Raw genomic sequence first — 18,057 nt, 5'->3', positions numbered from 1 at the left:
ATAAATTGGCGTCGGACCTGGGAGGCACAGGAGCAGTTAACCCACAGTTAACACAGCCCACTGAGTTTCTCGCCGGATCTTCTCAGTGGGTCGCGTTTCCGATCCGGTGGTAGATTCTGCGAAGCATGGCTCTTGCTAGGGCTAGTGTTAGCAAAACTTCCGGTATGAGCCCCGTGAGCTCACCTACATGTTAGGGTGAAGCTGAAATAGCCTCTCAAGGCTTAGAAAGGAAAAAAATAATAGGAGCAGTGCAGCTTACTAGACATAGAAAGCACAGTATACCTACTTTAGAGAATAGATATTAGATCTTACGATAAAAGATGAAGATGTCACTGGACATCTAACTCTGTTATATCATTATTAAGATTAAAATCAGTCAAAGGAATAGCTCATTGCTGATACAGATCACTAGGAGATAATAATAAAAAAATAAAAAAAAACAATATTATCATTGCTTGCATAAGTTTTGTTTAATACATACAAAAGATAACTAAACTAAATCCCGAAAAATTACACCAACAAAATTCTAATGGACATCTGACTCTGTTATATCACTATTAAGATTTTAAATCAGCCAAAGGAATAATAGCTCATTGATGATACAAATCACTAGGAGATAATAAAAAGAAAATAGAAAAAAAAATCTTTGCTTGCACAAGTTTAATACACACAAAAGAACTAAACTAAACTAAATCCCGAAAAATTACGCAAACAAAATCGTAAAGACGCATGTAAAGTTTTATCAACGAACAAAAACAACTCAGTCCCCCCCGAATTATTCGGTTAATCAATTCAATTTTCACAAGCGGACACCCTGTGTAATGCTAATAAAGTGCATCGCAAATAAAGGGGGGTGTATTTCCCTTATTGTCGCACGGCTTAAAGCTCTCTCTAGGTGAACTTGATAAACATTCGGAAATGTTTTTAATGGGTTACACGTTTTGCGTATTAGTAAATCAGATATTGACACAAATTGTTCGGTTATGGCGTATTGTGGGTTGGGACGGGCGCTTCTGCCTTTATTTTGGCCTGGAGAATAAATCTTATATTCATCTTCTCGCATTAAAACTGTATAATCTCAGAACTTACTAAATTTTACAGGAGAGTGTTTTAAAGGTTTAATCTATCTATATATATAAAAATGAATTGCTGTCGTTAGTCTCGCTAAAACTCGAGAACGGCTGGACTGATTTGACTAATTTTGGTCTTGAATTATTTGTGCATGTCCAGAGAAGGTTTAAAAGGTAGATAAATATGAAAATGCTCGGAATGAAATAAAAATAATTATTTCGTTTTCCCTTTAATGTGTCCCCCGTTGGACGGATTCCTTTTGTTTGTTTTAAGTTTATTTTATACAAAAGTTTAGGTCTTTAATTTATCGATTGAGGCACTACGAAGTCTGCCGGGTCAGCTAGTTTTCAATATTAATCATTTTTGCAACATTTATTTTTTGCCAGTTACATTATCTGTCTTTTAAAGTAAGATAAAATTATGTATTAATTTTGTTAATAGTAGAATAGAAACATAGGTTTCCTTAAAAAAAAAAACTAAAACCAAACTGGTGACTGGTGATACCAAATGATTCCGCATATTAACATTTCGAATATTTTAGGAAATTGTACACTTTTAATGCAAAAGACGATGTTCTTTCTGCAGTACCTACTAATGCTTTAATTATTGTTTTGTTGTTGTTGTTGTTGTTGTAAATTTACATATTTTTTAGTGAAAGGCTATTCGGAAAAAATATCATAACCTAAAAAACTTCTTTAGCTATTCTAGTTTTTGTTTTGTGTTAGATGATAACCGGAGCTCATAGATATCTTCTTCTTCTTCTTCTTCTTCTCAGTCGTGTCACTCTTGACAGAGTGGTCGTGATCGTCATGTAGTGTTGGAAGGGGCAGACTTGATGCGTCTCACGATGTCGCGCCATCTCTCCCTGCTCGAGGCCATTCTACTGCACTCATTTAGGTGACCTCCCACTACAGTTTTAATTTGGCCGGTCCACCGCATTGGTGGCCTCCCGCGCGGTCTTGTACCATCAACGCTTCCCTGTACAACGAGGCGTTCTATGGACCGGCCATCTCGTCGCGAAACGTGTCCGAAGAAATTCACCATTCGAGACTGTACGATACCAAATAGACGCTGCTTGATGCCATAGATATCTACATCGTAGTAAATGTCGCCAGCCCCCTCGAGAGAAGAGTTGTAAGGTCTCAGTTTTTACAGTATAACGGTTTCCCCACCCTTCAAACCGAAACGCATTACTACTTCACGGCAGATATAGGCGGGGCGGTGGTACCTACCCGCGCGGACTCACAAGAGGTCCTACCACCAGTAATTACGCAAATTATAATTTTGCGGGTTTGATTTCTATTATACGCATTTACATTGTATATTTCCATGGGCTCCGGTAGCTGCTTAACGCCAGGTGGGCCGTGAGCTCGTCAACCAACCTAACCAATAAAAAAAAATTGTAATTTCGATACAGTCGTATTAAAGTGAAGATGTCTCAGGTGATCCACTGCTCCGGCTACCTAAGAGTTCGGCGGTTCGGTGAGGGCTCCGCCCCCCTTGGGCTGGTGGCAGTGGGGCACTCCCTCCCCCCCTCCGCCGTCACAGAACTCAAGCTGCACTCCAACATGTTCATGTTCCGAGCGTCGTTGGACATGCGGCTGATCTTCCTGGATGCAAGGTCAGTGGGATATTACGTAATCTATACATATAAATAAAATTGGAGTGTCTGTTTGTATTTGTTTGTTTTTACTATATGCATATGAATGTATATACGGTACATACACCAAAATAATATTTTTACAATTTTTGTCTGTCTGTCAGTCTGTTTGTTCCGGCTAATCTCTTGAACGGCTGGACCGATTTTGATAAGACTTTCACTAATAGGTAGGCGATGATATAAGGAGTAACTTAGGCTACTTTTTTTAGACTAGCTTCGCCCCGCGGCGTCACCCGCGGTACAACAATAACCGCGGGCAACATCGGGGGCTCAGCTATCAATAATAAAATTTAATGTTTCCGAAGCGAAGCGAGGACGGGTCGCTAGTTCAAAATGTTTTTATGCTCCAAACTGGATACATTGGAGCGTTAACAAAATTATTTGTAAAACGGCAATGTAATACAAAATTTTAACACCGCAACGACGTAAGGTAGATTGTAAGACTTTTTGGCGGGAACGCGAGGAGCGAAGTGGTGTGATTTGTTTTATTTTGTCTATTTAGTGTTTCTTCAGGTTTAAATGTGTAATAACCGGTGGCTTATTAACTGTTTAGTATCTGTGAAAGTGCACAAATGCGGGAAAATGAAACAAAGCCGCTGGACGTAGCTTCTCGGAATCCTCCGAAAAGTCCACTGAAAATGTCTCAGTAAATTATCACCATTTTACTGAGATTATATTTCCTCACTTACCATCTCATTTGTAAATTTAATTCGTTTTTAATGATTTATGTTATGTCGCGATTAGTGTTTTATTACTCACTAGCTGACCCGGCAGACTTCGTAGTGCCTCAATCGATAGATAAAAGGCCTAAACTTTTGTATAAAATAAACTTAAAACAAACAAAAGGAATCCGTCCGACGGGGGACAAATCAAAGGAAAAACAAAATTGTTATTTTTATTTAATTCCGAGCATTTTCATATTTATCTACCTTTTAAACCTTCTCTGGACTTCCACAAATAATTCAAGACCAAAATTATTATTATTTTATCGAGACTAACGAACAGCAATTCATTTTTATATATGTAGATAAACGGTAATTCATTAATCGGCAAATTATAAAAATCTTATTACTTGACGCTGGCTAATACACAAACCGTGCCGGAGCCAACAAATTAAGAAGAAGTAGAAGGTAGATTGTATTATACATTACGGGTTGTGGTGAGAAGTGCGCCGACTTTGTAATATAAAATTAAGACTTCGAATTCTAATCTCAAGGTGAGTGACGGCTTTTACGCTGTTGATGTCTATGGGCTCGAGTAACCACTTAACACCAGATGGGCTGCGAGTTCGTCCACCCATCAAAACAATAAAAAAAAGGTGCGTGTACTTATGTACGCGCGTAAGAAGTTATACTTTATTTTTATTAAATTTATTTCTTTTTTTTTTATTTAAATTTTAATCAATTTGAAAAAAAATCGATTAAACAACATCCTCAAACACGCATATTGGACATCCCTTTTCTTGACATCGTATAAATTCGGTAATTCTCGGTACGGTTCGGAAAGTTCACCTGCGGCTATATTCAGACTCGCCAAGTTACGTCGGTCGTATTGTAATGAGCGATTTAGTGGGCAACTTCATTCTGTTAATTTTGTGTCACGGTGCGCGCGCATCGTAAAATTTCGCTCTCATAAATATTTCATAACGCGCCTAAAGAAGTATAACTTCAAAAAATAGCTCCACCAGACCATTCTTACAAAGTTTCGCCTTTATAATATTAGTAAGATTTAGTCACTGGCGTAATTTGCCGCCATCGCTGAGTCTAAGACTCGCGTCGAGAACTACAATTGCTCTACCCATTTAAGCGAATAAAAGAGCGTAAATTAAATAATGCCATTCGATAAAGCGGGGCACGCTATTCCGAGAACGTATATATCATTAATCATTACGGGTTGTGGTGAGAAGTGCGCCGACTTTGTAATATAAAATTAAGACTTCGAATTCTAATCTCAAGGTGAGTGACGGCTTTTACGCTGTTGATGTCTATGGGCTCGAGTAACCACTTAACACCAGATGGGCTGCGAGTTCGTCCACCCATCAAAACAATAAAAAAAAGGTGCGTGTACTTATGTACGCGCGTAAGAAGTTATACTTTATTTTTATTAAATTTATTTCTTTTTTTTTTATTTAAATTTTAATCAATTTGAAAAAAAATCGATTAAACAACATCCTCAAACACGCATATTGGACATCCCTTTTCTTGACATCGTATAAATTCGGTAATTCTCGGTACGGTTCGGAAAGTTCACCTGCGGCTATATTCAGACTCGCCAAGTTACGTCGGTCGTATTGTAATGAGCGATTTAGTGGGCAACTTCATTCTGTTAATTTTGTGTCACGGTGCGCGCGCATCGTAAAATTTCGCTCTCATAAATATTTCATAACGCGCCTAAAGAAGTATAACTTCAAAAAATAGCTCCACCAGACCATTCTTACAAAGTTTCGCCTTTATAATATTAGTAAGATTTAGTCACTGGCGTAATTTGCCGCCATCGCTGAGTCTAAGACTCGCGTCGAGAACTACAATTGCTCTACCCATTTAAGCGAATAAAAGAGCGTAAATTAAATAATGCCATTCGATAAAGCGGGGCACGCTATTCCGAGAACGTATATATCATTAATCCGTGTCCATGGTTCACGGTACGAACGAGTCCTGCGATCTGTTTCCGTTACACGACGAGAAATTTCAAGTATTTTCTTGTTAGTTGTATTTTTACGTGATTTATAACATCTCAATCTCGATCACGTATTTCGATCTTAATCGAGATCGAAATACGTGTACAAAATACCCTACGATGCAGTGCAGCCCTACATCCGGTTCTCTCTTCAAAGCTACTAAGCAGGCGCACCAATATTCGGATAGTGAGAGCGATCTTATTGTATGGATGCGAAGCATGGACGCTTACATATAAAGAGACAGAGCTTCTCGTAACGAAGCGAAAGGTGCTGAGAAAAATACTAGGACCAGTTCAAAAAGATTACGGTTCTTGGCACGTCCGGAAAAACAAGGATGTGGAGAGGCTTTATGGTGAGCCAAATATTCTGGGGGAGTTGAAGGCACGGAGGCTCGGATGGCTCGGGCATGTAGTGCGTATGGAGCAGGACCGGGCTGTGAAACGTGTGTACGTGGGTGTACCGGAGCGACGCCGCCCCGTAGGGAGACCCAAGTACCACTAGTCTGACGCTGTGGAAGGAAATTTACGTGAGCTCCAAGTGACGGACTGGCAAGGTGTTGCGCAGCGCAGGGATGAATGGCAAAGCTTATTGTCGGTGGCCAAGACCCACTTCGGGATCATAGCGCTAGCGCAGTAGTAGTAACGTCTTAATAAATCGACGAACGCTAGTTGCACGCACGAAAAAGTGTCACGTTCCGCCTAAGTGTGCAAGCAAGAGCGCGAAACAAACGATAGAGAGGCACGATCGGCCCAAGCGTTGGTTTGTAACACGTTTATCTCTCTTCTCACGTAACGTCAGAGCTAGCAGTTCGAATAGTTCCGCTACTGACGTTGTCACGTAAAACTCGATTCGTCAAGGGAAAGCCTCGGTGTTTTTTTTGTCCTACCTAAGCTGGTAACCTAGAGGGTTATGCCAGCGTAACCGAGCGAGTAGGTGAGCTCACAGGGCTCAAACCGAAGTGGTGCTAATACTGGCCCTAGCAAGTGCAGTGCTTCGCAGAATCTACCACCAGATCGGAAACGCGACCCACTAAGAAGATCCCGCAAGAAACTCAGTGGGCTGTATCTGTAGGTTAATTTACTCGCCGAGCCCTTCGTCGCAAGCGACGGGTTCGACGAGAACGATGACCGGTGCTTGAGTTACCTAAAAGCACCGTTAGTGGATCGGGAGGATCCGAAATGACGTGTTTAGGGCGACTTCAACTGCTTACAATGCGTCGGTGTAGGTTCCGGGAAAACAAGAAGTCTTCTCGGGATAAAAGGTAGCCTACATCACTCTCCTGACTTAATGCTGTCAATTTATTGCTTAGATGGGTGAATGACCTTACAGCCCACCTGGTGTTAAGTGGTTACTGGAGCCCATAGACATCTACAACGTAAATGGCCACCCATCTTGAGATATAAGTTCTAAGGTCTCAGTATTGTTACAACGGCTGCCCCACCCTTCAAATTGAAACGCATTACTGCTTCACGGCAGAAAAAGGCGGATGGTGGTACCTACCCGTGCGAACTCACAAGAGGCCTACCACCAGTAATTACGCAAATTATAAAATTGCAAGTTTGATTTTTATTACACGATGTTATTCCTTCACCGTGGAAGTCAATCGTGAAAATTTGTCAAGTACGTATTTCATTAGAAAAATTGGTACTCGCCTGCGGGATTCGAACTCCGGTGCATCGCTAGATACGAATGCACCGGACGTCTTATCCTTTAGGCCACGACGACTTTAAAATAGCCAAATACCCCTCGATATAATACAATATATATACATAAATACAATAGTACAATATTCAGAGCACGCTGCTCAGCATTATCCAATAGCAGAATAAAAGTTCAATACTACGTCGAGAGCCCGTAGTAATGACGACAATATTTCGTGACTTATCCAACAACGGAAACAATTATCCGTACAAGTTCACAGTTTATTAGTTCACGGCAATCAGAGACGCGTAAACCTGGCCCGGGACTCAACAATACGACTGTTAGAGGTTCGTGGAAATGCTCACGGCAAATGTTGCCAGACTTGTTCCCTTTGTTTTCCATTTAATAAAATTTCCCTTAAAAAAATTTGTCGCCGGTTTTTTTTTATTGCTTAGATGGGTGGACGAGCTCACAGCCCACCTGGTCTTAAGTGGTTACCGAAACCCATAGACATCTACAACGAAAATGGCGCCACCCACCATGAGCTATGAGTTCTAAGGTCTCTCAGTGTAGTTACAACGGCTGCCCCACCCTTCAAACCGAAGGTTCTGGCTTGCTGTTTTGATAGGACGTACGAGCCGCCCTATCAATCAACTTCAAATTAATCGGTCATAATCGAAAAGTACTTCTATTTAAACTAAAGTAATTCTTCTTAATATTACTTCTACATGAATAATAATATAGCCTTTTATTTTATTTCAGATTCTTGAACGCTTTCAAAATTCGATTTTTGGAAAGTTTTTTTTTTGTTTTTTATTTTCATGTGTCTTCCCACTTTCAGTTTCGGAATTCCCACATTCATCTTGCGCTGCCTAGGTCACAGCTGCAAATTACAACAATGATTTTCAAGGCTTTAGATAGCATTGGGCAAAAGGTTGTCAGCTTGACAAGCTCCGCATTAAGCCCGTAGCTGCCTATCTCATCTCACACGACGCTCTGACGTTCACTCCTGGAAGAAAAACTAAAATAGATTGGAACAAAAAAGTTATTACGGATTTGTATACCGCGAATATACTTCCTTAGATATGAAATTTCATATCTGTTCTTTTATGAATATGAAATAAAAGAAGAATAGGAACGGAAGCATTGTGTACTTCTGCTGGCAAGACGACTTCGAATAGCCATGAGCTCATCTTATTGATGATGATTTCGATCCGGTAGTAGATTCAGCGAAGCATTGCTCTTGCTAAGGCAGATCGTAGCAAAGTCGCCTTGCCCCGTGAGCTTCTCCTACACGTTCGGTGGCCCCTCGAAGTTATGGACAAAATCTCCGTGTGCGAATCACACGCAGCAAAAATGAAATCATATATTTGTAAACTTCCCTCTTTTCAATTTCCATTACATGATGTTGAATTTAAAGATTTCTTAATAATGTAAACACTCAAATGTAACGTTAATGTTGGTTTAAGTTTTACGGGAATCCCCAAAAACGTTTAAATACCGGCAATTTCGAATTTTGAACCATGCAACACTGACGCACAGCGCTCCGAAACGCGTCAAGTAACGCGTGTAGCGTACGGACAAGATTGAAATAACTGCGAAAGCGAAGCCTTCGATTTCGTTCGTCGTAAACTATTCTGTTTATTATTTAAATAATAATCGATTTAATAATCGATTTATTTAACCGTGTATCAATCATCAAAATAGGACACTTGACAAGGTAAATCGTTTTTCCGTAGAAAAATCTATGTGCTTCTCGTATATTGGAGCAGCTGTAATTACAAATCAATGAGATCTCGACCTCATGTCTTGAGACGGGTAGCAGCATTCACGCGGTGATGTCTAAGAATGCACATAAACAAAAAAAGATTGGGTGTCTGTAAAGTCGGTTTACGGACGATAGTTTTACGTGATAACGTCAATAGCAGAACTATTCGAACTCTTAGCTCTGACGTCACGCGAGAACAGAGATAAATGTGTTACAAGCCAACGCTTAGGCCGATTGTGCCACTCTATCGCTTGTTCCGCGCTCTCGCTTGCACACTTAGGCGGAACGTGACACTTGTTTCGTGCGTGCAGCCGTTGTTCCTCGTTTTATAAGACGTTATCACGTTAAAAATCTCTCAATTCGACTGTATGTTTTTTCTTTTATGTTTGTTACCTCATAACTATTAACTGGGTGAATAAAACTTGAATTCTTGGTTTATTAGAAAGCTGACGCTTCCCGTGTGGTCCCATTACAATTTAGTCCAGTTCTGATAATGGTATCCATGAGAAAACCATATATGAGTCGACTATTATCAAAGCCGGCAATGTGACTTTTGGACAATGATTGGTAAATCAGAAAAACGAATTATTGACTTTGTATTCCGTTGGCAGTCACAAAACTCTTCTGAACGACATCTTAGATAAATAACAGGTTAAGTATTAACCTTTATTTAATGCAGGTTTTGAACCGTATTCTTTGAAGGAGACGATTATATTCAAATCAATCTGTATTGACATATCAATAACATTTTTTTGTCCAAATGCACAGATTGCCACCTTTGATAATAGACGACTATATGGTTTTCTCATGGATACCATTAACCATATTATTATATGGACTTATAAGTCATCACTTTTTATTATTATTCTCATTATCCTCTCGCAGGTCTGCTGGAAGAGATTTCTCATAGAAATAAGCAGTGCCTTTGTACATAATTTTCCTATTACTCTGTACTGTGTCTTGTTTTCTGTGTGTACATAAATAAATAAATAAATAAATAAAATAAATAAGTCTTAAATTTGCATTAAGCACGTGCGCGACAAATAGATGAATAACTCAATAACTCAATATCACGCGAACCGATTTCGATGATTATTGTTTTTAGTGTATATTAATTTGTTTTGGGATATATATTTTTTTTTCTATTTGAAATCGGTTTTTGTTAAAGCATGTCTATATAAAATCATTCATACATACGCACCAATTATAGATATATGTTTTCAATTTGCAATCTCAAATATTACAATGCAATTATCTAGACGGTTTCGGGTTACCAACATCTGGGCTCTCAGGTGTACGAAAGCGGTACGTGTACAGACGTTAACAAAAGTGTTGATTAAATTTAAAACTTTAAAAAATAAAACTGATAATTTTAACATATCGAGGGAAATGTTTGCCACTTTACAGGAGAGTCATTTAATGGGTAGGAATTTGGAAGAAATATTCATAACAAAAAAACTTCTTCCGGCTATTTGAATGGGGTACTGGTGGTAGAATCGAGAAGGAGACGAACGTACGATAATTGTAGGTTTTAGTAATCTATACTAATATATAAACCTACAGTGGTTTTTACGAATGTTCCGTTATAACTACTGAACCATGCATCCGATTGACTTGAAACTTGGTATCCAGTAGAAAATACATGTACTTAATGGATTTATATGAGTGTTGGACTTCCTGCACCAATTGCGGGAGCGTTAATGATGAGAATCTTTGTGGGTGTTTTATAAACAAGTTTGTTGAGTTAAATTGAAATTCCCAGAAAACTAAACCGACTAAAAAGGGGAAGGTACTCACAAATGATTGCTTGAAATATTTTGTGGTCTTCTGTCCCCGGGGCACTGCTCTGGATGCTGGAGTTTAAGACACACGGACACACGCACAAGTTGAATAACAAAATTTGCAAAAAAACAGTATTTTTGAATTAAATAGACTTTTTCTAATATTGCGCGCGCGGTGCGAAAACGTCGACTCAGTTCTTTTCTTCGCCCGCTAGGAGGCGCGTTACATTTCTTCATTATGCCGATAGATGGCGTGGATTAGGACAAGGGAATTTTAGTCGGTCCCCTAACAGTGGGGATGAGAAATAATAATGTTAATTTTAAATGCCCAGCGAAGCGGACGGGTACAGATAGTGATTATATAAAAATAGATTGATTCAGAATGTTCTTATTTCAGAATGTGCTTATTTCTGCCGTGAAGCAGTAATGCGTTTCGGTTTGAAGGGTGGGGCAGCCGTTGTGACTATACTGAGACCTTAGAACTTATATCTCAAGGTGTGTGGCGCATTTACGTTGTAGATGTCTATGGGCTCCAGTAACCACTTAACACCAGGTGGGCTGTGAGCTCGTCCACACATCTAAGCAATAAATAAATATTAAGTACGAATATTACGTACAAACCAGAGCACAAAGAGAACCACGAGTATAAAAGAAACACTGTATAATGCGTCCTATCTCATTTTCTCCCACATTAAATCTTATAAATTTATATATCTGTCTCTTTTTACTGTCGCTTTTTCGTTTCATCGTCTTTCGAATCACAACGATGCTAAAGAAGTTTTCACTTCAAAAATATAATAAGTTCACAGTTTTATGCTTGATGTTACATTTTCGTTGAGTCATAAATATATTCGATGTTTTGTAATATGATACTTTGTTAATAAATTATTAGAGATACGCTGACAGAATTCGCTACACACCTGCTCTTTATATATGGTCTCGTTACTAAATACATCTATGACCTAGTGCTTTAGGTATGCTATGCGACATAACTAGAATGTAAAAGCGAGTAGAAAAAAAAATTTTTTTTGAGTAGAGTCATCTAATTGATAATATTCGTTTATATATGTTTTGATATGTATATATTTATGTATATGTATTTATAAAGTACTATGTATGTACTATGTATTATGTATGTTATACACACATATGTTTAAGTAATATCACCTTCAGACTACACCTACCAAGCTTCATCTCTGCACTCCCCTAAGGTAGACTGTTAGAGAATGCCTATGGCATTAAGTCCGCCTTTATACTTTCTAGTATAAGAAGTTATAAATTAATAAATAAAAATTTTAAAGAATCCTTTTTAGTTGTAATCTTTTAACGTACTGGTGGTAGGACCTCTTGTGAGTCCGCGCGGGTGGGTACCACCACCCCGGCTATTTCTGCCGTGAAGCAGTAATGCGTTTCGGTTTGAAGGACGGGGCAGCCGTTGTAACTAAACTGAGACCTTAGAACTTATATCTCAAGGTAGATAATAATAGACCACAACATTTTGTTACTAAATATTACTTGTAATCTATGTTAGTTACATAAAAACTTAAGGCATAACTATTAGACTATTTATTACTGTATATTTTTTTCGAGTGCCTAGGCTGCAAAGGCTGTTTATTAATTAGAAGTCCCTCGATCTTGCTAGATATGATGTTTTATTTTTTATTGCCCTTCTAGGCAGACGAGCATACGACCCACCTGACGGTAAGTTATTACCGTAGCCCATGGACTTCAGCAATGCCAGGGGCAGAGCCAAGCTGCTGCCTACCGTAATTACCGTACCGATGTTCAAAAAACTGAATGAAAAACAAAAAAAACTGAACTTCTTCGCGTGACGTCAACGGTTAGTCATCCGTGACCCAGAAAACGGTTGCGCATCCGTATGTATACCTACGTTCGGCGGACGAAGTAAGCACGAGATATTATGACCTTAAGAATTATTTCAATAATACGCTATCGCGATGCTGAGTAAGGCAGTGCCAAGGTCAGCAGTGCTGACGAGCGCGGATGCGTTTTCGCTGAGACGACAGCTTCAGCGCACGTACATATGTGTATTACTAAGCACTCGCCGATACTACGTGCGTGTTTTTGTTTATAACTTTGATGGAAAGACGGTCCACAGCCCACATTTACTGGTGGTAGGACGTCTTATGAGTCCGCGCGGTTAAGTACCACCACCCTGCCTATTCCTGCCGTGAAGCAGTAATGCGTTTCGGTTTGAAGGGTGAGGCAGTTGTAACTATACTGAGACCTTAGAACTCATATCTCAAGGTGGGTGGCGCATTTACGTTGTAGTTGTTTATGGGCTCCAGTAACCACTTAACACCAGGTGGGCTGTGAGCTCGTCCACCCATCTAAGCAATAAAAAGAAATTGGTGCCATAGAGGGTAAGGGTCCTTTCACACAGACCGAGTCGGAGAGCATCGGACCGCTTTTTTCTTTTCACACATTCCGGATGGTATACGTTTGGAATTGTCCGGAGCGGAGCCGCCAACTATTTCACATAGACCGGCTGGAAGAGATCTGAAAGCGGCTGACCTCGGTAACCGTATCCGTCGAAATCGACAAAGAGGTCGACGTGCAACCTAACCCATGCATCAGCCCGCTGAGTTTCTCGCCGGATCTTCTCAGCGGGTCGCGATTCCGATCCGGTAGTAGATTCATTTGCGAAGCAGTTGCTCTTGAGTTGTTAGATCTCCTTCGGAGGCGCTCGGGCAGTTGTTAGCAAATCCCACCCCTCCTGGCTGAGCCTTTGCTCGCCCACCTGTCCTGGTGAAACTGGAAAGGCCTCCAGGCCACCAGTAATACTACAATAATAAAAAAAAAGAATCTGAAATCGGATGCGCTCACGCAATTGGAGCCTCTCGATTTCTTATAATTTCATATGCAGCGCGTTCAATCATTCTTAATGACAAAAAAAATGCACATGCAAAAATAAACTTTATTACAATCACTCAAAACTCTAAAAACTAAGTCACAATGACTGCCCCGCCCTACAGTGTGCTCAGTGCGAGTTTTCTAACGTTCTCGATAGCGTAAAAGTTAACTCAAACGCAAACGTCAAGTACATACAAATTTGAGTTAACTTTTACGTTATCGAGAACGTTATAAAACTCGTACTAAACACACAGACCGAAACGTTTTACGGTAGAAATAGGGAGGTTAGTGGTACCTACCCGTGCGGACTCACAAGACTACGAGTAATTAGGCAAATTATGATTTTAGCGGACTCGATTTGTTTATTACACGACGTTATTCCTTCATCGTGGAAGTCAGTCGTGAACAATTGTTAAGTGCGTATGTATTTCATTAGAAAAATTGGTTCCTGTTCGCGGGATTCGAACATCGGCACAGCTGCGTCGCTCAATATGTGTAGGTAACACCAGCCGTCTTATCCTTTAGGCCGTGACGACTTCAAATCATTAAGATTATGAAAGCCATTCATAAGACAACACAGAACAGAGAGATTTGGAGTAATGATTCTTGAATGTTCTATTGTGAGCGCACATGGACAGGTAGGTAGTAGTAGTTTTATTTTTCCAACTGAAAAGGCAAAGGTCACACTATACAGCCTAATCTTTTATATATATTTATATGAAAAATTACAATATAATGTGAAATGAAATGATATGGGATAAAATATAATCTCAGTAAAATGGTCGTTATTTAATGAGATTTTTTCAGTGGACTTTTTAGTTAGAGGATCCCGAGAAGCTACGTCCAGCGGCTTTGTTTTATTTTCCCACATTTGTGCACTTTCACAGATATTAAACAGTTAATAAACCACCGTTATTACACATTTAAACCTGAAGAAACACTAAATAGACAAAATAAAACAAATCACACAACTTCAACTCCTCGCGTTCCCGCCAAAAAGTCTCACTCAGGGATAGGTATTTAGTTTTAGTTGTTTTTTTTGTATCAGTGGGTGAAATGCCATTTAATTTAAGTGACATTTCACTTAATACGCGACATTTATCTTTTTATTTAAAGTTACGCTTTATTTGGTACCAGCGACCCGCCCTCGCTTCGCTTCGGAAACATTAAAACACACATGAAACCAAAAAAAAAAAAAAAAAGGTAGCCTATGTTCATTAGGGACAATGTCGGCTTCTAATGGAAAAATAATTTTTCAAATCGGTCCAGTAGTTTCGGAGCCTATTCGAAACAAACAAACAAACAAATCTTTCCTCTTTATAATATTAGTATAGATTAGTATAGATATAGATATAGAAGTATAGATATAGATCAGCATCAATTCAAAGTATTTCGATATTATTAGTTGAAGTTTCTATTCAGTTTACTCCATTACAAACACTTAGTTGATGAAGTTTTGTTAATATATATATATATATATTTTTCAAAATTCCAACTTCAAACGGCTCTCCTGTAAAGTTGCTATTTTACCTATTTCTGCCGCGAAGTGCCGCGTTATAGCCAGCCATGTATGTAATATCTTTTTGAATAATGGGACAGCCTTTATCGAACAGAACTGATACGTCAACCTAATAGGTATCTAAATAGAGGAGAGGAATTTCGCATACCTAAGTTTTTTTTTTGGTGCTTAGGTGGGTGGAGGAGCTCACAGCCCACCTGTTGTTAAGTGGTCACTGGAGCCCATATACATCTACAATGTAAATGCCACCACGCATCTTGAGATATAAGTTCTAAGGTCTCAAGTCCTATAGTTACAACGGCTGCCCCGCCCTTCAAAGTGAAACGCATTACTGCTTCACGGCAGAAATAGGCAGGATGGTGGTACCTACCCGAATGGACTCACAAGAGGTCCTACCACCTGTAAAGTAATGATATCTCTGGAATCTAGGAACTAATTTACACAAAATGAGGAAAGAACCACTAATTGTTTATCTATTATTTAAAAAAAATGTGAGTAATAGTTGCGCGCTAACTACCTCCGTCAGGACACTCCTCGCAGTTTCCGAACAAAAAGCCGCCCTCTCAACGCGACCCTCGTCCCTCTAAAGCTTTAGGGGAAGATCGAGCTTTTTGTCAGCCTAATTGCCGGAAGCACTTCAGTTTTTATGTGTCAACAATTTTTATTGAACAATGAACTTTTAAGCTCGAATGAAGCTCGCGTTACAAGGGGTCTAATGACCGCCTAGATTGTTCTGATATGTTTCTTGATTATCTGCGGTCGGGAGCATCCGGCTGGTTGAGGCTACGGACGTATTGATTTTTTTTGTTATTGCCCTTGTAGGCAGACGAGCGTACGGCCCACCTGATTGTGAGTGGTTACCGTCGCCCATGGACTTCGGCAATGCCAGGGGCAGAGCCAACCCGCTGCCTACCGCAAAAGTTACCGTTTTAAGGCACTTTTCTTTTTGCTGGTCCTTAATATAGGATATTGTGAGGCGGAACTCTTCAGCCGTCATCGAGCCTTTTTTGCTACCTATCCTAATAACCTCGAGGGGTTATGCTAGATTCGCAGAACGAATAGGTGAGCTCACGGGGCTCTTGCCCTAAGCACGTCATTTGCTCAGACGGGTGGACGAGCTCACAGCTCACCTGGTGTTAAGTGGTTACTGGAACCCATAGACATCTACTAGGCTGCATTAAAGTATCGGGAATGGAATATTTCCACTGTTCCTGTCATTTTAAAATATTTTTAATTGAAAACTCCTTAGTTTTAAAAATCGAATACCATTTATTTCTTTAAAAAAAGATTCTCGGTCTTGTCACGAGGTTTTGTCAAACTTATTTAGTCGTTGAGAAAATGGAATTGGCTCGAGAAAATTCAAGAGCGTTGATTTATTATGACTTTCGAAGTGGTTTAACACAAAAACAGTGTGTTGACCGGATGATTTCTGCATTTGGTGATGAAGCCCCATCCAAAACCACAATTTATCGCTGGTTTGCTGAGTTTCAACGTGGACGTGTCAAGCTCAGTGATGATCCCCGTCAAGGTCGTCCAAAAACTGCAGTCACCCAAGAAAACGTTGATGCTGTGCGTAAGTTGATCGAGGAAGATCGACATGTGACATACCGCGAAATCTAGGCAACTTTAGACATTGGCATGAGTCAAATACAAATAATCTTGCATGAACAATTAGGTGTAAAAAAGTTGTTTTCCCGACGGATACCGCATTCGCTCTGTGAAGAGCAAAAAACGGCTCGCGTTACTTGGTGCATCAGAACTCTCGAAAAATTCCACGCAGGATTCTCAAATGCTGTATACAACATTGTATCAGGTGACGAATCCTGGATATACGCGTACGAACCCGAAACAAAAAACCAGTCACGAGTTTGGGTGTTCGAAAATGAGTTAAAGCCAACAAAAATTGTTCGTTCACGGAGTGTTGCAAAAAAAATGGTTGCAAAAAAAATGGCCACGTTTGTCTCCAAAACCGGCCATGTTACGACTATTCCTCTTGAGGGACAAAGAACAGTTAATGCAGAATGGTATGCTAGCATTTGTTTGCCACAGGTCGTTTCTGAACTCCGTAAAGAGAACTACAACCGCCGCATCATCCTCCATCACGACAATGCGAGTTCTCACACCGCGCACAGAACAAAAGAGTTTTTAGAGCAAGAAAACATAGAATTATTAGACCATCCGCCGTACAGCCCCGACCTAAGCCCTAATGATTTCTATACTTTCCCTAAAATAAAGAATAAATTGCGTGGACAGAGATTTTCATCACCTGAAGAAGCTGTGGACGCCTACAAAACGGCCATTTTGGAGACCCCAACTTACGAATGGAATGGTTGCTTCAATGATTGGTTCCATCGTATGGAAAAATGTGTCAAATTTCGCGGAGAATACTTCGAAAAGCAATAAATACATTTTTAAATAGTAATGTTGTGTCACTTCGTTAATTCCCGAAATTTTCAGTGCCGCCCTCGTACAACGTAAATGCGCCACCCACCTTGAGATATAAATTCTAAGGTCTCAGTATACTTACAGCGGCTGCCCCCCCCTTCAAACCGAAACGCATTATTGCTTCACGGCAGAAATAGAAGGGGTGGTAGTTCCTACCCGTGCGGACTCACAAGAGGTCCTACCACCAGTAATTACGCAAATTATAATTTTTGCGGGTTTGATTTTTATTACACAATGTTATTCCTTCACCGTGGAAGTCATTCGTGAACATTTGCTGAGTACGTATTTCATTAGAAAAATTGGTACCCGCCTGCGGGATTCGAACAATTGGTGCATCGCTCAACACGAATGCACCGGACGTCTTATCCTTTAGGCCACGACATCGTCTGAATCGGAGTCGCTACTTCCGGCTACTAAGAATAATGACATCGTGTCGCGCCGCCTTCTCGAAGAATCTGGGTGAAGACGATCGTGTTATAATATCAGAATTTACTTCCGCAGTTTTTATACATAAACATCACAAGAAATCATTTAGAAAACTGGCTGTTTTTTTTAAGAACACAACCCACTATATACCGGTGTTTCCTAACGTGGGGCCCACGCCCCACAAGTAGGCAATTT

General features: G+C 39.9%; 1 protein-coding gene across 2 annotated transcripts in view; it reads left to right on the top strand.

Moving 5' to 3' along the window:
• Window positions 1-18,057, top strand: part of sim (bHLH transcription factor single-minded) — a 92,625-nt gene that overhangs the window by 61,725 nt on the left and 12,843 nt on the right. For both annotated transcript variants that reach the window (XM_089737970.1, XM_089737969.1), the window contains exon 6: window positions 2,514-2,692. In XM_089737970.1, coding sequence (XP_089594096.1) covers window positions 2,514-2,692 — 179 coding nt within the window. The remainder of the gene's footprint in view (window positions 1-2,513; window positions 2,693-18,057) is intronic.

Source organism: Bombyx mandarina, chromosome 24, assembly GCF_030267445.1.
Source record: "Bombyx mandarina strain Sakado chromosome 24, ASM3026744v2".
In the NCBI taxonomy this organism is placed as follows: domain Eukaryota; kingdom Metazoa; phylum Arthropoda; class Insecta; order Lepidoptera; family Bombycidae; genus Bombyx; species Bombyx mandarina.
This window is presented reverse-complemented; position numbering and strand designations above follow the sequence as displayed.